This window comes from Lycorma delicatula, chromosome 8, assembly GCF_047948215.1.
Source record: "Lycorma delicatula isolate Av1 chromosome 8, ASM4794821v1, whole genome shotgun sequence".
NCBI lineage: Eukaryota > Metazoa > Arthropoda > Insecta > Hemiptera > Fulgoridae > Lycorma > Lycorma delicatula.
In genome coordinates, this window is record NC_134462.1 from 9,377,718 (window position 1) to 9,400,393 (window position 22,676).

The 22,676-nt window shown below is 30.5% G+C and overlaps 1 protein-coding gene across 1 annotated transcript in view; it reads left to right on the forward strand.

Moving 5' to 3' along the window:
* Positions 1 to 22,676, forward strand: part of LOC142329428 (FK506-binding protein 15-like) — a 60,082-nt gene that overhangs the window by 28,943 nt on the left and 8,463 nt on the right. The window contains exons 8-11 of the mRNA XM_075374049.1: positions 1,238 to 1,406; positions 2,759 to 2,911; positions 6,567 to 6,743; positions 14,388 to 14,506. Of these exons, the coding sequence (XP_075230164.1) occupies positions 1,238 to 1,406; positions 2,759 to 2,911; positions 6,567 to 6,743; positions 14,388 to 14,506 (618 nt within the window). The remainder of the gene's footprint in view (positions 1 to 1,237; positions 1,407 to 2,758; positions 2,912 to 6,566; positions 6,744 to 14,387; positions 14,507 to 22,676) is intronic.

Genomic DNA, 22,676 nt, shown 5'->3' on the forward strand with positions numbered 1-22,676 from the left:
ATCGGATGAATGATAGTCGTAGTATTTGGCAGAACAAATAAGATACAGATAAACATCTTAAGTATTCTTCATGCAGGTGCCCAGAACATTTGTCTAAAATTAACAATGCTTTTTCTGGTAACTGTTTTTGTATAAGTAATTTTTTTACTGATGACACAAACTGCTCATTAAACCATTCAAAAAGTACTTCCCTTATCCATGATCGGCTTTGATTTTTGTATTGTACAGGAAGTCTTACATTTTCAAAAGCCCTAGGATTTTTGGACTTGCCTATGTAAGCGATTCAAGCTTATGGATACACTCGCATTTGAACAGGTCATAAACGTAATTCTGTTTTTCAATATTTTGCTACCTGGAGCACACTTTTCAGCACAACTCATGAACACTTTTTTTTTTGTAGCAACCCCGAAAATAAACCGCTCTCATCTGCATTATAAACGTGATCAGGACCAAGACCAAACTCTCGGATTGTCTTTATAAATTTTGCTTTATATGGCTCAATAGCAGTAAAATCACAAGAAAATTTCCCATTTGTGTTCGTTAGTAAATGGATTCCGTAGCACTTCTGTATCTCTGTTTTATCAGTTGTGACGGCGTGCATAAAAGTCTGAAGTAAAAAAAAAAAATTAGTGGCATTACATGAATTGCTTCAGCAGTTGAAAAGTATTGGAGATGTTGACTAAAGAATGTTGGATTCTTAAGAGCCGACTGTAATAAATACCAAAAGCAGGCATTACCCAAGTTCTAGGTAGATAGTAACCTGCCACCCACTGGCCTGGTCTAGTGGTTAACTCATCATCGAAAATCAGCTGATTTTAAAGTCGAGAGTTCTAAGGTTCAAATTCTAGTAAGCCAGTTACTTTTATACAAGTTTGATTACTAGGTCATGGATACCAGTCGAGACTTCATTCGTATACATACATATCATCCTCATTCATCCTCCGAATTAATACCGTACAGTGGTTCCGGAAGCTAAACAGAAAAAGAGTAGTAGGTAGTAATCCCCATCTTTACAAACTGATGGTTCCACAACACCTGAATTTATCAATAAGTAGCTTTTATAAATTAAAAGTTGTAAAGTAAAAATAAAATCCCAGAGGTTAAAAAAATCAATCAGTTCTTACAAATCACTGAAGTTAAACATTAAATAAAGTCCAGTTAATATCACTTAAAATCTAAAAAGGAATAAATAAAAAATAGTAATAATAATGATTTACTCTTTCTTCTTAATTTTTAGTCCCAAGAAAGCATTGAAAAGTAAAATTGATAAAACTTATGAATACATGTCTTCAGAGATTTCATCACCAAAAAAATCAGAATTGATATCGCGAATGGGCCGTTTAGGTAAAGCTTTACCTTTAAAAGGTGCTAAAATGCCTGCTGTCCCTGATTGTTATGATACTGAGGTATGTTATTACTTTTTATTATTGATATATTGAATTGTTAAAAATTTGTATGGATGTTTAATATTATTCACTGATTTAGTTTCTTTTAAAACATGTATAGCCATTAGATATATTCATATAAGTTGTATAATAAACATATCCAGTTACGTAAACATTTATCACAATTGCGTAACTAAATTATAATAGTACATTTTAGTGCATAAAAAATAAGTTATAGTTTATTTAAGAAGTATGTGGTGGTATGTTAGTAGGACCAACATTTCTTCCGCAAAAGGCCAAAGTTTTTTATTACTTCCAGTGGAATTAATTTGTTCCATGTTAGTTTTTCAATACATTTACTATCATTATAAGATATAAATTCTTACCATTGTGTAGTAAATAACCTGAAATCCATTCTGAAATAATAAGTAATTCAATCATCTTTATTAATGTTTGGAAATTTAGTTATTAGTTTCACTGTTACTAAATTACTAAATTCTTGTAATATAAACCACTTTCTTTTAATGAATTATCACACGTTTTTATAAATAAAAAATTTTTTAAATGTAATTTTAAACAATGCTAACAAAAGGTTACTGTGTAAATTGAATTAAAATTTAAATCAGTCAATAGTTATTGCAAAGCATTATCAGTAACATTTACAAAGCATTGTAACACTCACAAAAATGGTAATATTTTATTAAAAGTGTATTCAGTTGAAACTAAACAATAGCAAAGTATGTCATAACATTTATCAATGTGAACATTCATGTGTTCATGATGTAAAATTCTCTATTAGAACTTTTAGAAATGGAGACATTGTAGAAATAAGTAAGTGTAAATTTTTGACAATAGCATGTTGAAATGCCCCATATTTGTTAAAAATTGACAGCTCTCATTTTAAAGGTTAAGAAATAATACTGAAAAATAATAGGTTTTTAACCTGGACAATGCAGGTGATTGCAGGGAAATTCTAAATGATTTTTTTATTTGTCCAGTTTGAATTCTGTATGCATTTGATAAGAAATTATTTCTTGAATTAGTGGCATCTATTGACTTATCTATAAAAATACTCTGTGATTTTTTGTAATTTTAATGTATGTTTTATCAGTGTTTGGTATCAATCACACAGAGTTACTGCACTTAAATTATTATTTCTTTCAACATAATACTTATTATCACAATAGCTTGACATAACTATTTCTATGACATCCACCCGATAAGTAGAATTTTTATAGTTTCAATTCAGAGGAAAAGTTTGTCATTTCCATGACTATATGATGTATTGTAGTTAATTTATACATTTCTGATGCTTTTCAGATTCCAAGGTACAGTAATTTGAATGTATTTTATATAATTTTATATTTTTGTAGGAAGATACATCATCACCATATTCTGATGCAGTAAATCAAAAAATTTGTAAAACAAGAATGCAAAAAACAAAGCCAAAACCAGTGATACTTCCATCAGTTCAACAAGTGCACCAAATTGTACCAAGTTACCCTTCACATCATCCTTCACTTTTGGTATGAATGATGTTACTTTTAATAATGTAACTGTACACTGTAGATAACTTTAGATTCTTTCTTTTTATGGAATTTTTGTTTAAAACTACTTTGGATGTTTTTGTTTCTAATGATTATTTATAAGGGTTTTTCTTAAGAAAATGTATTATTCTTATTCTCATATCCTTAACAGATATTTGGAAAATCTTCTTAAATGTTGTTTACAAAATCTAATTTAATGCAGACTCAAGACCAGTATGAATTACTAAAACCCATAATTATAAAACATTTTTTAAAAAGTTTATTTTTGTTCTTTAATGAAATCTGGATGACTGATAACATAATGTATTGGCCCATTTGCAGATCAAATGTAAAATGATGGTTATTTTTACTGGGCATTTCACAAAAAAAAAGTGTGACAAGTTTTTAAATAAAAGTTTGCTTGAGAAAAAAAGTTTACATACCTGTAATGTTGCTACAGTAATTATTGATTTATTAACATAATATTAAAATGTTTGAGCACTCAAAACTAATTCACAATTAAATAAGAAATTTAAAATATCTTACTATAAGCAATAATAAAATTATGCTGCAACTGACTTGTGTCATTACTTTCCTTTGTTTTTTATTCTTCCTAAATAATAGCATTGTTAACCCTGTGCTAATATTAGAAGTGCAGCGGTTCTTGAATTAACATGTTATGAATTATTTTTACATGAATCTCTGGAATACTGTCATCACAAATTTTTTTGAAGTGGCTTGTTTACCACTAAACCTAACTCTTCAAGCTGCAAATTCACTTCACTAGGTATTATCATACAACACAGTTCACGCTATTTAAATGCTTTTTAACATACTCCATCAAGTAGTCATGAAATGCATCTAGTTCCAGCTTGATCTCTTTTACCTCATACCTCTGTAATAACTTTCCCAAATTACCCCAAACCTAAACTTTCTAGCATCTCTTTTTCTTTACTATGTTCTTAAAACATTTATGTGGAAAAGTTTTTCTTGCAGCATTGTTTTACTTTTGATTATTAGTTTAGAACCATATACTAAAGTCATGATTCTTGCCTTTTTGTTCTTAATTGTTTTTATTGGAACTGATTTTTCCTTTTTTTATTTACAGTTACATTTTAGACATGTCAAACTAAACAGGCATTTGATTCACATTCCCTACTAGACTTAAGGATAGTTTTGTTTACATCTTAAAATAAAAATGTCCCTTAAATTCTTATTAAAATCATTGCGTACTCTGAGCAAGACTTGTTCATCAACATGAAATTATGACCATTTTGTTGCATTAAGATGTTATACCTACTTAACTTAATTCAAGACTGGTCAAAAGGTAACTGAAGTTCATTTGTTACATCGTAAAATGTTAAGGTTGTCTCTGCACAAATTATTGGATATTTTGAAATTATTGGTATTCTGATTTCATGTGAAGTATATGATCAACAACATGATTTTCTAAATTTTCATAACTTCCCTTGTTGCAGTCTGTTGAGTGACTTCCAGGTTTAGTGTCTGAAGTTTGTTTTTCTAAATTTATCATCTTTGTAAATTAGTTTCTTTTATATCTTCTGTAGATTATGGTATAATATTTGTCTGTTATATTTTCTAGCAGCATCTTTCCATTGCATTTACAACAAGTTTAAAATTTTCATTATAAAACATAGAGCTCAGTTCACATATTAGCCTTTATTTTTATATCACTCTAACCAGAGATGCACTCAAATTTTTTCAGTACCAAAACATTTATTTTTGTATTACAGACCAAGAGACCATAACTTGCAGTTCTTGCAGACCACGAGAATATGGTCGACTGCCACGGCAGCTGGCTACAATGTTATGAAAAATTCATATTCATTTCCATGTTTACGGATGTTTGTATTCATATACATAATGCCAATATCTATGTGTATGTCTATATCACACACATTGATAAGAAGCAAAACTTATATTTTTCATGTCAAATGTTTTAACTTGTTTTCATGAATTAAATTTTTAGTCACTTATTTTGTTGCTGTTTGCCTACATTTGTTTAGGCATCAGTAGTTTCCTTTATCGCACACTATTTAAGGAAGTGATCATATCTTTCATTAAGAGATATAATAAAAATGATAGTGAATATGAGCATACAGTGATTTTCCAGTATGACAGTGCAATATCACATTTTTCTGTAGTAGCTAGAAATCATTTGAATGCTAATTTCTTAAACTGGGTTGGACATGGTAGACCAATCAACTGGCCACTATTAAACCCCTAGATTACTTCATTTGGGGCAATATGAAAAAAATAATATACCAGTTCTTCTTTAACACTAAAGAAGAGTTACTTATTAAAATACGAAATGCTATTTAATTTATACAAAATGATCCTAAGATAATACAAAAAGCCACCAGAAATATTTTATGCCAGACAGAGAGCTGTGTACATTGTGAAGGAGGGAATTTCAAACAGTTACTGTAACTGAGGTTTGTTATTCTGTTAACATTTATGATTTCACGTAATTTTTTTTTTTATGTTCTGCTATATTAAGAATATGTTTATTAGGTACTGAAAGAAAAAGAAAATTTTCTGTCTACTTTTCATCTGTTTTGCTTCAATAAAAAACCCATTTTTAAAAGTTTTTATTTACTTTTTATTGGTTCTTTTTACATTCTTGGTTCTCAGAATTAAATTCTTTACAAATTTTGTTACCAATTCTTCAACATTTATTAGTCATGTAATAAAGTTATTGCATTACAAACAAAAAAAAACTAATTTTTATGTTTTACATCAGCTATCTTAAAAATTACTGGAGTTACAGTTCTGGGACCTGTTTTATCCTATTTCCTAGCTCAAATTACATAAGAAACTGCTAACTTTACTGCTTAAATTCAATCCCAAAAATTACGGTAGGGCTTCTTTTTATTAAAAGAGCTGAAATCTGGGCAAAATCTTTCGCTTGCTGTAACTTGAAAACAAAGCGTTTCCAAACCTATGTACTTTCAGATACCAGATCTACATGTACTTTTTTCATTATTTTCACCACCAGAACATTCCTGAAAAGTGTTACTTTTTTGGTACCAACTTTTTAATCATATAAATGTTCCCAGTATTCACAACATACTAATAAATGATGAATCACATTTCCACTTTTATCAGTATGTGAATAAGCAGAACTTCCAATATTTAGTAACAAACAACCCCATTGAAATCTATCAAGAATCATTACACAGTACTAAAGTCACCATTAGTTGTGTAATAGCATCTTCTGAAAAATCGGTCAATACTGCTTTGACTGACTTTGCTTCACATCAGTGAAATTTCCAAATACTGATGAATTTTTGTCTTCCTAAATAGTAGAGAAACTTGAAATCAATTTAGTTATGGGGTCAACAGGATAGGGACCAGTCTAGAAAGTATTTCTATATTTATGTTTATAGGAACGTATTTTTTACTTTTTTCTGTATAGAACCCTCTCTCAAACTTTTTATGTGTATTTCAGAGACACCTGAGTAATAATATAACTTTAATCTCTAAATAGTTTTACACATGAATCATTTTTGGACTGTTATATCTTAGAGAGAGCTATTTTTATGCAAAATTTACGTGGCAAAATTAATTACATAAATTGAGTATTGACTTTGATCTTTTATTTTAACTCATTTAATGGTTATTTTTTTTTCAGCCAACCATCCCAGTCACTGCATATCCATCAACATTAACTGCATACACTCCTGTGGCCTTATCACCAGTTGTTGACACACAGCTAGTTGTATTATTTTCAGAAATTCGTACTCATAACTCTGAATTGAGAATGGCTCTTAACAGTGTTGCTGATAAAATTGATAAAGTTGTTGATAAGGTGATGTAAAATATGTTTAATTTTATGCTTCTGCAATATTAACTGCTGAATTTCTTTATTCAAGGATGTCTTAGTTGGTAGATTAAAATGTTAATTTTTCAATATTTAATTGTATTCTGCATACCAGAATATCACTTTAAATTTGTTATTAATATCAGCTACATGGTCATTTTGACATACACATAGACCAGTTGTGCATGGTATGCACAATTTTTGCAACCTACCTCTGCAACTATTTTTCATATTTATTTCTGGAAAAATTGAATAATATATCTTCAATAAATCTAATCGCTTATTAAACAAAATAAGATTTTAATATTAACCAGGTGGATTATTCAAAACATACTCCTTTGATTATTGTGCTTTGTTTAAGTTGACCAAATAGAAATTGTATTTCTATTGTTTTGTTATATTTTTTATCCTGCAGTAATGTTTATACAAGTTTTGTTCTATAGAGGAAGAGATCTTTTCTTTTCAAGTTTGTCGTGTCTTGGAAAAATTATTTTATTAATTTATTTTTCTCTAATATATAGTATCCAAATAGCATCCACTTTTTTATTACAGAAGTAAATTTACATTTTTTTCAAGTTGTGAGGTAGAAAACCCAAGAAAGACAAGCATCAATATCCAAAAAGGTGAGACAAGAACACTGACTATAACTCTTCAAGTCATTATATGAACCAAGGCCCATCTCTTCTTTAACATTATTGATGATGGTTGCTCTCGGTCTACCTCTAGGTGTTTTACCCAAAACCTTGCCTTCAAATATATTCATCAAGAACTGGTCATGTCATATTACATTCCTATCAATTGTGCTCTTCTTCTTCTTCATATAACACTTAGCAAGGACCTCCTCTCACTCACTTCTGCCAATGGTTTTTAACTTATGAGAAGGAAACAGTATGATATTTCAGTAACAGATTAGAAAGTGAAGAATATAACACAATGTTAAGATTTGCTGAATTTCTTTTAGCTGAAACTAAATAACAGAAAATAGGATAGTAGTTGAATACACTGAGTGAAGAAAAATTTTATTTGAAAATTAATTAGCAAAGTTAATAAGGTGGATAATAAGGAAGAAATTTGTTTTTATTAATTATCACAATAGGTGAATATCATTTACGGAATTCAAATTTGTTTTTAAACTGTTAAACTCACAAAGTATAGGTGGTATATTGACATGTAAAAAAGGTTATCTTAAAGGAGAACTCTACTCAGGAAACAATTTTGTAATATCTAACATTGATTCAAAAAATGTAATAAATACTTTAAATCCACTTTTCAACTACTGATTTTATATCTAATTACTTGTTTTGAAAACAAGTTTTACCAACAGGTGTAATTATATTAATTCATTATTATAGATTGTTATGGTGAAGATAGAATTACTGCGCAGCGCAGGTGAGGAAGCGATTGATAGATTATACAAACTGGTGTGTAATATTTATGAAAAAGGGGAATTTCCGTCAGACTTCAAAAAAAGTGTTATAGTAATGATATCAAAGAAAGCAGGGGCAGATAGATGTGAAGAATACAGAACAATTAGTTTAACTAGTCGTGCATCAAAAATCTTAACTAGAATTCTATACAGAAGAATTGAGAGGAGAGTGGAGGAAGTGTTAGGAGAAGACCAATTTGGTTTCAGGAAAAGTATAGGGACAAGGGAAGCAATTTTAGGCCTCAGATTAATAGTAGAAGGACGATTAAAGAAAAACAAACCAACATACTTGGCGTTTATAAACCTAGAAAAGGCATTCGATAATGTAGACTGGAATAAAATGTTCAGCATTTTAAAAAAATTAGGGTTCAAATACAGAGATAGAAGAACAATTGCTAACATGTACAGGAACCAAACAGCAACAGTAACAACTGAAGAACATAAGAAAGAAGCCATAATAAGAAAGGGAGTCCGACAAGGATGTTCCCTATCTCCGTTACTTTTTAATCTTTACATGGAACTAGCAGTTAATGATGTTAAAGAACAATTTAGATTCAGAGTAACAGTACAAGGTGAAAAGATAAAGATGCTACGATTTGCTGATGATATAGTAATTCTAGCCGAGAGTAAAAAGGATTTAGAAGAAACAATGAACGGCATAGATGAAGTCCTACGCAAGAACTATCGCATGAAAATAAACAAGAACAAAACAAAAGTAATGAAATGTGGTAGAAATAACAAAGATGGACCACTGAGTGTGAAAATAGGAGGAGAAAAGATTATGGAGGTAGAAGAATTTTGTTATTTGGGAAGTAGAATTACTAAAGATGGACGAAGCAGGAGCGATATAAAATGCCGAATAGCACAAGCTAAACGAGCCTTCAGTAAAAAAATGTAATTTGTTTACATCAAAAATTAATTTAAATGTCAGGAAAAGATTTTTGAGAGTGTATGTTTGGAGCGTCGCTTTATATGGAAGTGAAACTTGGACAATCGGAGTATCTGAGAAGAAAAGATTAGAAGCTTTTGAAATGCGGTGCTATAGGAGAATGTTAAAAATCAGATGGGTGGATAAAGTGACAAATGAAGAGGTATTGCGGCAAATAGATGAGGAAAGAAGCATTTGGAAAAATATAGTTAAAAGAAGAGACAGACTTATAGGCCACATACTAAGGCATCCTGGAACAGTCGCTTTAATATTGGAAGGACAGGTAGAGGGAAAAAATTGTGTAGGCAGACCACATTTGGAATATGTGAAACAAATTGTCAGGGATGTGGGATGTAGAGGGTATACTGAAATGAAATGACTGGCACTAGATAGGGAATCTTGGAGAGCTGCATCAAACCAGTCAAATGACTGAAGACAAAAAAAAAATGGTGAAGATTTAATTTAAAAAAAATACATTTAAAACACATGATGTTCACATATATGGCGAAAGACTTGTTATGGGCACACTCTTTGATGCCAATTTATACTAACTAAATTAAACGCTTGTTTGATTTTTTTGTTGTCTATTTCCAGTAGTGGTATTATACTAACTTTTGAACCACTTTTTTAATTTTATATAATTTTAATTTATTGCATTGGGTTGACTGCAAAAATATGGAAATATAAAGATTTTGGAAAGCTGACAAAATTTTTAATTATCAAAATTATTAAATAGTTTAGCTTGTAGTCATGTTCTTATTTTTATTCAAATGTTCAAATCTTCCATAAATGTCCTTCAAGTTTGACTGACAAAGAATTTGTTATAATCACTAATGTAATTTTTTTAATTTCCAGAATGATTTTCCCTAGCTTTTAATATTTTTTTCTATACATTATTGTTATTTTTGAGATATATATGTAGAATTATGGATGATACCTTTTTGAATTCATTTTAGATAATATTAGGAAATATGTTGTGGTGTAAGAAGGTGAGAAAAAATTGCATCTATATATAATTTTGTAATTTAAATTTTTCTTTTCATTCCAAATTGTACATACTAAAAACAAATCAGATATAAGAATTATAAAACATTAATTTTTAATATTCTATTCGTACTTTTTCAATCTTCTGTGGCTATAAAACATGGATTGTAGAAAAGTTAGAGGCAAAGAATAGATGATTTTGAATTTTTTTATGGAAGAATGTTGAAAATTATGTTGGATGACAAAGTTTACATACGTAGACAATCAGAGAGAGAAAAGAAGCACTTTTTTATAATTTAAGCTTACTTAATTTACTTTCTGTAGTAGATTCTTACTGAAAGAAGAATGTGTAATTAGATTATGCATTAAGAAAACCCAGATTTACTTAATTTAGTGTGGAGGAAGTGTAGAAAAAACTATAGCGAAAAACAAAGGCTGACGTATATATAAAGCAAATAATTGAAGCTGTAGAATGTAACAAATATGGTGAAAATAAGAAATATCCCCATAATCAAAGGAATTGAAGAAATGCATGAAACCAGTCAAGCAACTGAAGACAAAAAAAAGCCTGTAACTAGATTTTAACCAACATCCTCAACTTGTGTAATAACAGTTGAGAAGTGATAATGCCATTACTTACCAAATGATGGATTTTATAGATTAATTTCACAGTTCTAGTGTTTCTATAAAAAAAAGCTCAGTCCTATAATCCCATCTTTCCCGTAAAAAAGGATGGTGCGTGAGTTTGTTTGTTTTTTGTTGTATATGGTCACATTTTTATTTTAGCTGCTATTGGCACAGAGTGAACCAATGGTGGTGTGCCGGGTGGCTGCACTTGTCGACTCTCTCCCACTAGCAGTTCATTGTCAATTAATTTACAGATTATTTCACTTATGCTTAGAAATTTAATTTCTAAGCATAAATTATTTTTATTTATTATTATTTATTAATAAAAGAAAGGGATTATTAGTTAATATGTAGCAGCAAAAAAAAAGGATTCTTTATTTAGCAGGTGAAAGTCGTTGGTGCGCATCACGTGGTCCACTCTATGCCAGTAGCAGCAGCTGGACTAGCAACTAACACCTCACATGAAGATACACAAGACTAAACAAAGAAGATGGCATCCCCAAGCCAATTCCCTGTTATCAATATGGCTAGCATTAAACATTATATTTCTATTAAATTCTGTACCTACTTAAGCTTATTTTAAATATAAAAACACCAAAATATTCAAAAAAATATATGTACATGCTAATTTTTTTTTAAAAATATTTAATATTCTCACAAACATGAGGATATGAAAGAATCAAGGGTCCAGGGAGCAGAGCCCCCTGGCTAGATGGTCAGGCGAGCGAAGCAAGCTCTAACCAGTTATTTATCATAAAGGAGATTTTTTTATTTCTTGTACTTGATATTGCATTATTTATTGAATTATGTACTTACTGAATTATTCCAAATTTTTTTAATTTAATTATTTAACATGTATGGAACATCATCATTCACTAAAGGCTACGCCTTGTCGATTTAGCCACATCACTCTCATCTCCGCTTCTCTCTTCAAGTCAATCAACCAAGGCCCATCTCTTCTTTAACATTATTGATGATGGTTGCTCTCGGTCTACCTCTAGGTGTTTTACCCAAAACCTTGCCTTCAAATATATTCGTCAAGAACTGGTCATGTCATATTACATTCCTATCAATTGTGCTCTTCTTCTTCTTCATGTAATATTTAGCAAGGACCTTCTCTCACTCACTTCTGCTAACACTTGATCATTTCTTTTCCTGTCCACCCAGCTTGTTCTTGTTATTCTCCTCCAAATTTACATTTCCATTGCTTCCAGTCTTCTTCTTTCTGCTTTCCCAAGCATCCATGTTTCACACCCTAAGTTAGAACACTCCAGACATAAATTTTAGCAGACTGTTTCCTTTTTGCATACTCATATGATTATCAGTCAGTATATTCTTTTTGTCCTGGAAAGCTCATTTTGCCAGCGCTATTCTTTTTACTTATGTGGCACATTTATTATCGCTAGTGATGATGCTTCCCAAATAATAAAAACTGTTAACCTTCTCTACAACAGTATCGTCTAATTTAATATCAACCTTTGTACCTTCCTTTGTTTTTCCTACAATCATAATCTTTGTCTTCTCCTTATTAATTTTCAGTTTAAGTTTTGGAACTGAAATATAAAAATGAGTATAAACTAAGCTCTCATATATGTGGCATTTATAATTGTTGCCCAAATATTGGTTAGAAATAAAATAACTTTGCAGTCAATGTTTTCTAATGTAATTCTTAATACTTTTAACTGAAATAATACAGAGAAATCAGTTATTGTAATAATATCTTATTTGGTAGTTTATTATTATTGTTTATACAGGTGAATCAAAGAAACGGGAAATTTTGAAAGTTGTGTTGGTAGCCGTGGGCGATTGGTACCACTTGATAAGTGGTGCCAGCCTCTCTAACCTAACCTGCCATTTAGTTGTCATGGATCCTTGGAGTGGTGCGCAACGTGCATTTGCTATCAAAGCGTTTTACAAAAACAATGACAGTGTGGAGGGAGCGCGTAGAGAATTTCACCATAATTTTAATCTGGGACGGCACGACCGTGTTCCATCCATCAGCACATGCAATTAAAACATGGATATCTAATTTTGGGGAAACTGGTTCGGCAATGAAAAACAAACCTCCAGGCCGTGAGTGAACCGTCCGTACATCACAGAATGTTCAAGCTTTACAAGATGCTGTCACACGAAGTCCACATCGGTCAATCCGTCGTCTCAGCATCTTTACAATTGCATAGTTCATGTGTTCGAAGAATGTTAGTGAAGTACTTGCAATTCCATCCATACAAGTTGGAGATCGTCCAGGAACTAAAACCGAACGATGCAGTTGTGTGAGCACAATTCTGTAATGTAATGCTTCAGAAGATAAATGATAACAAAGAGTTTGTTCACGAACTGTGGATGTCAGACGAAGCGCATTTCCACCTCAGAGGATTTGTTAACAAGTAAAATTTCAAATACTGGGCACAAGAAAATCCTACGCAGCTACACCAGCGTCCATTGCACAGCCAGAAAGTGACCATGTGGTGTGCTATGTCATCTTACGGTGTTATAGGCCCTTATTTTTTTGAGGATGAACGGTCTTGCGATTACAGTGACGTCGGCTCGTTTCATAGCCATGCTTGAAACCTTTGTTGTGGAACGACAAAAGAGATTTCCACCAATTCCTGGTTTCAACAAGACGAAGCAATGTCACATACTGCATGAATATCGATGGCAGCTGTACGTCGATTGTTTGGATAACGTGTCATTTCACGAAATGGTGACATTAGATGGCCTCCCAGATCACCTGATCTCTCAGCTTGCGATTACTTTTTGTGGGGGTCACCTTAAAAGCAAAGTGTTCCACAGTAGACCTGCTACAACGGAAGAACTGAAGGCAAAGATCCGAGAAGCAGTTGCGGAAATTCCAGTTGAGATGTTATGTCAAACCATGAACAATTTAACGAAGAGACTTCATGAGTGTTTACATAGAAAAGAAGGTCACCTGCAAGATGTCATCTTTAAAAACTAAACTAAAATGTATGTGTCCTAAAATGGCAACATTTGTACAATTACATGAAATAAAATTAATTTTCTAAAAAAAATTTTTCATTAACGTTATTTAATTTCCCGTTTCTTTGAATCACCTGTATATGACAACTATTTGATAGTCCTCATATATTGTGTAATTACACAATACACTTCGTCTTTTCTGTGAAGTTATAACATATTTTTGTAAAGTGTAATAGTTTAATTTTTGTATATAAATTGACATGAGTTATTAGTCATTTCAAAAAAACAGCTTTCTTGAGAATAACTGACATCCCATGCCAGATTTATTAAGAAAGTGAAAAGTAAAGTAGTCTCTTGTTATCTTTATTAATTAACTTATTTTATTGAGAAAATGAGAAGTTCTAAATGTTTTCTCTACTTTATCCAAGGGGTTTTCCTATTTAAAATAACCTGTAAAATAAAATTTGATTTTTTCATCAATTTACTTCTCTCAAACAGAATTTTGTGTATTGCGTCAATAAAGAATAGTGAGAATTACTTTACAAAACATTGATTGTAAATTTATTTTACTATTGACTGCATGACATTTCACTTTATTTATTTGCTATACTGTAATTATTAAGCCTTACTATCAGAATATTATTTAATCTTTTTATTCTAGATGAACAATGTATCTTTGATGTTTTATATGTTTCTATACAACTACCACAATGATTTTTTTTTTATGCAGATTCAAATAGGATCTATGGATAAGATATTACAATTTGTAGAAAATATGGACAGAGAAGTTACAAATCGGTGTACTTTTTTAGGAGAAAGTAATGCTCAAAGAAATAAACATCTTCTTAAGTATGTAAGCTAAGTAAAGTTATTGTTGATCAGCTGCACATTCAATTCCTGATATCTATGTTGATGGATGCCGTGATTGTTGTAGATAACTAAAATTGTAGATGGTATGGAGATACTGATGAAAAATAAAAACACAATTTACAAATATAAATTGTCTCCATAACCACAAACAGTTTTTTTTAATGAAAAATTAAAGCAAACTAAGAATTAAAATTGTATAAAAAACAAAATTATACCAGATTCAGATCATCAGTGTTCAGTTAGAATGGATAAACTGATTAAATAAGTATAGTAAAAATCAGTATGCATAACACCAAACATGACTTCTGTTCATCTATACTTTCCTGGCAACACTAGAATCATTTTGAAAGTTCACTACCTGGCACGGAAATTGCACAAGCATGATCAAATGACTATAACATTTGTCAACTATGATTCTTTATATGACTGTTGCTCTGAAGTTTCAGAAGCTTACATTTAGTTTCTTATTTCAGAACTATGCATTAATTGCTTGTTTGTGTCGATCAAGTAAAGCAAATGAGTTTAGACATTTTCTGAAAAATGAAAAAAATTTATGTTCCAGCTGATATAATGTACTTTGTTTTAAAAGGTTCTATCCCCAACAGACATGCAAAAAGAGTTAGGTTTCACTAAGGATCTTCCCCTTCGTTTTCACCACTGAAAAAATGGGTTGCATTAAAACATTTTGAATGCAACATCCATTCAAAATGATGAATGCCTGGGGCCCCAAGAAATGTCTATAACCAATGAAATCATCTCACAAATCTACATTGCTGCACAAACAATGGGTGTAAGCAGGTGAAATTGTAACAAAGAAAGCAAAAATGGTTTATCTATAGGAAAAATGATGGCTATTTTTTTTTTTTTTGAGATTCTTGTGGTATGGTGCCCATAGATTAACTGGTAAAAGGTAGGACCATCAACAGTATGTATTATGCTTCATTACTGGACAATTGAAAGGTTCTACTCAACAGATGTTGGCTAAACAACCATGTCAGGCCAAACAAAATTGCCTTTTCACCATGATAATGCACTTGCACACTACTGTTCTTTCATTTAAAACTTATCAATGCCATCAGCACGAACATTGCAGCTATAATTTAAAACATGTTTTTAATTTTTCATGGTAGTGCAATTCTTGTGCAAATAAAGATACTTAGTCTGTTTCTTCTTTGTAATAGAATATTTTTACTTTTATTAATAATACCATCCCCCTGGATAATCAGGAATTGACTGTGGAAACATTAGGGAGTTCCAGCTAACAAAACATTTAGCCCTGCTTTCTGCTCCCTTTGTGAAATTAAACCATAATAAAATTCTTGGGATACAAATCAAATGGTAAATTTGGTTCTTCTTATGGTTTTTGATCAAAGAAGTTGAATAAAAGTGGTCTGAGACCTCTATCTCACTTAGGTTTTAAGAAAAACAGGGTAACACAAAACTTTTTGTCAGAAAATATACTTTTTTATATTTGGAATAAAATAACTTTATTAATTTACCAATAAACAAATAAAAATTAAGTTACCTTTATAGAGAATTTAATTCTGAGAATTGATCTAAACAATGTCTATTAAAATTAAGCATAAATTTGAGAAGTTCAATTTGAAACAAGACACACAAACTGGATCAGAGAAGTGATTTTTAAACAGAACAGTTTATATACAAATGCTAAAAATTATAAGAATAAATTTGAAAGATATCCTTCTAAAACATACTAAAAATTTTTATTTTTCTTAAGTTACCAACAACAGCTAATCAACAATTTAGTTTAGCATCTAGCATTTGAATATTCATTTGAATGGTGTTTGTGCTGCTGTTCGGTCAGTCATTCACAATGGATGATACCACAAATCTGTTTTTATTTGCAGAGTTAACAAACATGTTAATTTACGGTAAAGTAAATAAAGATGGATTGGCTTCTGTGTGTGAAAACTGGGAAATTATCCACATTGAAGAAACTCTGATCGTAAAACATTTGAGGCTTTGGAGAGGCTGGTTTGAGAAACAGGTATGCTTAAATCACAATGATTCAATGCTGGTCATTAACATTTTATGAGAAATGCGAACGCTGAAAAAGTAATATTGATGCAGTACAATTATCTCCCACCTCAAGCAACAGAAGGTTGTCACATCGCTTTAATGTTTCACAATCAGATTACTGATGAATCCTGTTTTACAAGAAATGGCATTGTAAATTATCGAAACATGCACATGGACATAAGAAAATCCCATGAGACTGCTACAAGTCATTTCCAAAGCACTTTTTCATTTAATGTGTGATATGTGTTCTTGGTGATAATTTCATAGGCTCTTTTTTCTTACCAACAAAGCTGAATGGAGAGTGTTACTTGCATTTTTTGCAAACAAATTTGATGGAACTCTTAAAAGATATTCCACTTGCAGAGTGCAGATATGGTGTTTTTAATGATGGCACACCTACAATACTGTCATGATGTGATGTATCATATAAATAACACATTTAGTAAGCAATGGATTGGTCAAGATAGGCACCTTGACCTGCCGATCACACTCCTTTTTCTGACTTTTTCGTTTGAGATTGGATGAAGTCTAGTCTATTTCATTCATACTGGCACACAAGAAGAATTAAGACATCGTATATAACATTATATAATAGAAGCTGGAGCGACTGTTAGAAATAATAATGATGCTACTAGACATGCCCAGCTAGCATGAATTTTCCAAGTTGTACTGTGCTTTGAACAGAATGGTAGCCACACTGAGCACCTGTTTTGAAGAAATGTTTGCAGATTTATCAAGTAACCATTTTGATGTTTAATAACTTTAGAAACAAAAGATAAATATTAAAAACCATGACTGCCAAAAAAAAACATTGCCCTTTAATATAAGATAATTAATGAGCATACAGATGACAATTTTGTATAGTATAATTTTTTTTTAATTTATATATATATATATATATATAGTGTTCTACAGAGAAATTTTCAGGACATGTTCTACTGTGAAAAATAATTAAAAAAGTTTCTTATAAATACATGTAAATACAGAACTCGAAGTGCTTTATTTTCAAGTTACGACTTGTGAAAAATTTCACCCAGATTCAGCTCTTTTAATAAAAAGAAGCCCTATTGTAATTTTTGGGACCCAAATTAAGGAGTAACGTTAGTGGCTTTTATGTAATTTGAGTTGGCAAATAGGATAAAACAGGTCCCAGAACTGTAACTTCAGTAGTTTTTAAAATATGCAATGTAAAACACAAAATTCAGTGTCGAAAATTAAATTTGTTTTGTAGATTTGTAGCACAATAGCTTTGTTAAATGACAAATAAATTCAGAAGATTTAGTAACAAAACTTGTAGATAATTTAATTCTGAGAAAATTAATATAAATGCTGCTTATAAAAAGTAAATAAAAACTTTTAAATATTGGTTTTATATTGATTCAAAACAGATGAGAAATATACAGATCATATTCTTTCTGTACCTACTAAACATTATTCTTATTGTAGCAGAACAAAAAACTAAAATATATGAAATCATAAATAGTAACAGAATAACAAATGTCAGTTACAGTAATTATTTGAAATTCCCGCCTTCACAATGTACACAACACTGTGCCCAAAGTAAAATATTTCTGGTGGCTTTTCATATCATCTCATGTTCGTTTTATATAAATTCAGTAGCATTTCATATTGTAATAAGTAACTCTTCTTTAGTATTAACTTTTTGTTGGTATGCTATCGTTTTCATATGGCTCCAAATGAAGTAATCCAAACTAGGTGATTGGGGTGACCAATTGATTGATCTACGACATCTAGTCCGGTTTAAGAAATTAGCATTCAAGTGATTTATAGCTACTAAAGAAAAATGCGGCATTGCACCATCGTGCTGAAAAATCATTTGTAATCTAGTTTGTAAAAGTACATCCTCCAAAAAAGCCAGCAAATTATTTTTCAAGAAATGAAATTGAACACAAGCATCTCATGTAAGGTAAAACTGATGGTCCCAGAATTTTATTATAAGTAATGCCACACCAGATATTAGTGTGAAATCTATGTTGGAAAATAGTTTCCACTGTACCGTGTGGATTGTCTTTGCTCTACAAATGATTATTTTTAGAATTGAAGACAGTGGCAACTCATAGTTAAAATTAGTGGGAGTGCTGCTCCAGAAAATTTTTTTCTGGGCCTTTTCAAGGCCCATGGTTAAAGTTTTCTGTAAAATAAAAGAACCGAAAAAAAAATGAATCAAATAGAGTAGCTGGAAACAGGATAATAATCTAATTCTACACTTTATCATATTCAAGAATATGGTTTTTTAGCACATTGTACTTAAAAACCATATTCAGTTTAACCAAATAAATAATAAAATGGCAATACAAATAATATTTTTTAGTATTATTAAATAATAACTTAATAAAATGTCTGCTTAAAAACACTGTAGTCCAATGGTACTTAATTTAAATTTCTATGTACACAGAAACAAATACGTAATTACTTTTTACGAATTACCTTCTCTTTCACCCTTCCAGCATGTTTTTGGACAGATTTGGCAATCAAAGAGCCCTTGCTTTTCGCCATCTTCTGATCACTACTGAAAAATTAACTAAACCACTTTCATATTCCTTCCACCGACTAAACTAGAAAAGGGATTCGACACCGAATTTTGTGTTTTACACTGCATATCTTAAAAACTACTGAAGTTGCAGTTCTGAGACCTGTTTTATCCTATTTCCCAATTCAAATTACTTATGAAACCACTAACTTTACTACTTAATTTGAGCCCCAAAAATTACAGTAGAGCTTCTTTTATTTGAAGAGCTGAAATTGAGGCAAAATCTTTTGCTAGCCCTAACTCAAAACATTTCCAGATCTATGTTTATACAAACGTTTTTCATTATTTTCACCAGTAGAACATGTCCTGAAAGTTTCTCCGTTTTTTCATGGCACATTCTGCATATATATATACTTATATAGCTTATGAAACTCCTTGTAATGTATGGATTCTAATGCAGGGTTATTCATCAAAATAGGTTCAGCCATTGAGCTGCTAACGTGGAATAAACATACACATAACCTAAATACATTACACTTCTTTTTGGACAGTCATGTAACAACAACTTCATACATATGAGATTCAAGGTTTTCCAAATCTTTGAGAATGAAGCGTTGAAATGTGAGTTATTCAAAAATGATTCATTCATCTGTTAGATTTTTAAAAAATTTATTTAAACATATATATTTATGTAGCCTGTGATACTCCCAGTAACATAAGGATTCCAACACAGGGTCATATATCTGAATTGGTTCAACCATTGAGCCTGTTACATACACCCTAAATACATTACACTTCCTCTTGGGCAGTCTTTTAAAAAACTAAAAGTATGTAATGTCTATTTTTTAAATCTGTTTTCTATTATGTTTTTTTTTTTTTATATTGATAAGTTTTCTACTTATTTTCATTTACATTATGTTATTCAAACATTGTTGAAAGTTGTTCTGTTTAAAATCATATCACTTTTTCAAACTAGTTTGTGTGTTATGTTTGTAATTAAAGGTGAACTTCTCAAATTTATGTTTAATTTTAACAGACATTGTTTGTATCAGTTTTTCTCAGGATTAAATTCTCTTCAAATTAACTCCAGATTTAAAAAACTGTATTTTCCAACAAAACCTCTTTGTTTTCCCTCTTTTTCTTAAAACCTAATTGAGATAGAGATCTGGGACCACTTTTATTCAATTTCTTATATCAAAAACCATAAGAAGCATCAAAATTTACCCCTTGATTTGTATCCTAAGAATTGTAGTGCGGTTTAATTTACAGATGGGAACAGAAAGCAGGGCAAACGTTTTGCAAGCCAAAACTCGTACACGAACCATTTTCTGACCTATGATTATATAAACCTTTTTTCTTATTTTTGGCTATAGAATCATCACCATAGAGATTGCCATGTAATTTGGAATCACTATATATATATAATATATATAGTGTGTGTGTTTAGATTTTTTGTTTTGCCAAACAAGCATACCATTGATGACAAGTATACAGAAACATATTTTGATGAGAAACCTAGTGATGAATCATTGTGTTTACTATGATCCGTCCTTGAAGTTTACTTAATAATAAACTATTCAATATTTAAAAGTTGACAAATTGTATTTACTTTTTTTAGAATTTTTGTAGTCAAGGTATCTCACCTACTTAATATAAGCATAAGATGAAAAAATATTAGATACAGTTGAAAAAAGAAGGATTTTTATGTGGGCTTCCACAACAGGTTTATTCTTTTTTGAATAAAACTTTTTACTTTTTTTTTAATTATGATTAAATAATTGTTTGCATCACTTCAACTTTGAAATCCTAAACATATATAAATGAATGAAAAAATTAAAAATAAAAACTTTTTTATATTTCCATACTTTCAATAAATTATTAACTCAAATTTACATTTTTTGGGTATGAATGAACCAGGTCTAAACAAATTCCTAATTAAAAACTCTATCATAAGCAACATGCCATGTATCAAACCAGTTATGACATAATTAAATCTTTCCAGTGTTTTTGAAGACTGCAAACACACTGATGTCCTATATGTTTATAACAGTTTCCTGTTCTAGGGATCCAGTCTACAGACATTTTGTTAGGATGCTCCAGTTGCTTTTTATAAGTAGCTGTTACTGTAATCACCAGTTCCATGTTCAAATACCATCTGATTTTCTCATTTCATACATATACCTCTTATATACTTATATCAGCTCATTTTAAAAGCCTCATTTCTGTTCTTTGAACACATTGCTAATCTTTCAGCATCATCTAAATCTCATATCAGTATGGTAATTTCTTACCTTATTTCATAATATTCTTGAAATTCTTCTTTATATAAACTGGAATTTATTAATTTTATTTAGCACATCTTTAACTTCTAAATAGGTAAATTCATTTCTAAACCTTTGCTCTTGTTTTAGAATTTCACTGTTTATTATCGTTTAGCATTTTGAATACTTTTCATAAAGAGTCATAGATTTGTTTTAGCATTGGATATTTTAAGATTTTACTCATTTTATTTGATATTATGTTTAAAAATGGAGTTAATTAGATCATCTTTGGAAAAAACTATTAAAATTTTATTTATGACAGTGTGTATTAATACATCATCATTCAAACTACTCTAGAGTGTAAACAAAGTTTTTGTTGTTATAACACATCATCAAAATATTTATTATGAAATATTAAATATTTATCATCAAAGTATTTAGTAGAAAATATTGAAGAAAGAGCTCAGACACATTATACTTCATAATTAATAACCATTTTCTCCAAAAGGACTCCATTGCTAACTTCATATGAGCAACGAAGTACAGATTTTTTATCACCATTACCAACTATATAACACTATCTTGTATGTACAGTATAGAATGCAACTCTTGCAAAGTGCATACATGTTTAAATAATTTGAAACCAAATCCCAGTACAACTGCCTGTTTATTTTTTATTTCTTCAGAACTTTAATCATTCCATATTGGGGTAATGGTTACATCATCTCTCTTTTTTCCTGTTTAGCCTCCGGTAACTACCGTTTAGATAATTCTTCAGAGGATGATATGTATGAGTGTAAATGAAGTGTAGTCTTGTACATTCTCAGTTCGACCATTCCTGAGATGTGTGGTTAATTGAAACCCAACCACCAAAGAACACCGGTATCCACGATCTAGTATTCAAATCCGTGTAAAAATAACTGGCTTTACTAGGACTTGAACGCTGTAACTCTCGACTTTCCAAATCAGCTGATTTGGGAAGACGCATTAACCACTAGACCAACCTGATGGGTCATGGTTACATCATCTATGTAAGTACAATAAAAAAAAATTATCTGTGATTATACCATAATATCTTGTATTATTCTGTGAATTGAAATGGATTTATAAGTAATATTCCCTTAAAATAATAACATAACTATTTGTCATGCATTAGAGACCATGTTAACTCTTTTCACTATAGGTTAAAAGTTTCGCCAACCATCAAGGTTTCTCAACAAGCATTAATGTTTTACCTGATTTTTCCATAAGAGAAATAATAGAGAGAGCAAGAGAACCTTTAGGTAGTTAACTTTTTAACTACATGTAATCCTGTAAGTTTTGTTGCAATAAGGTAATAGCCGTGCCCCCAAGGTTA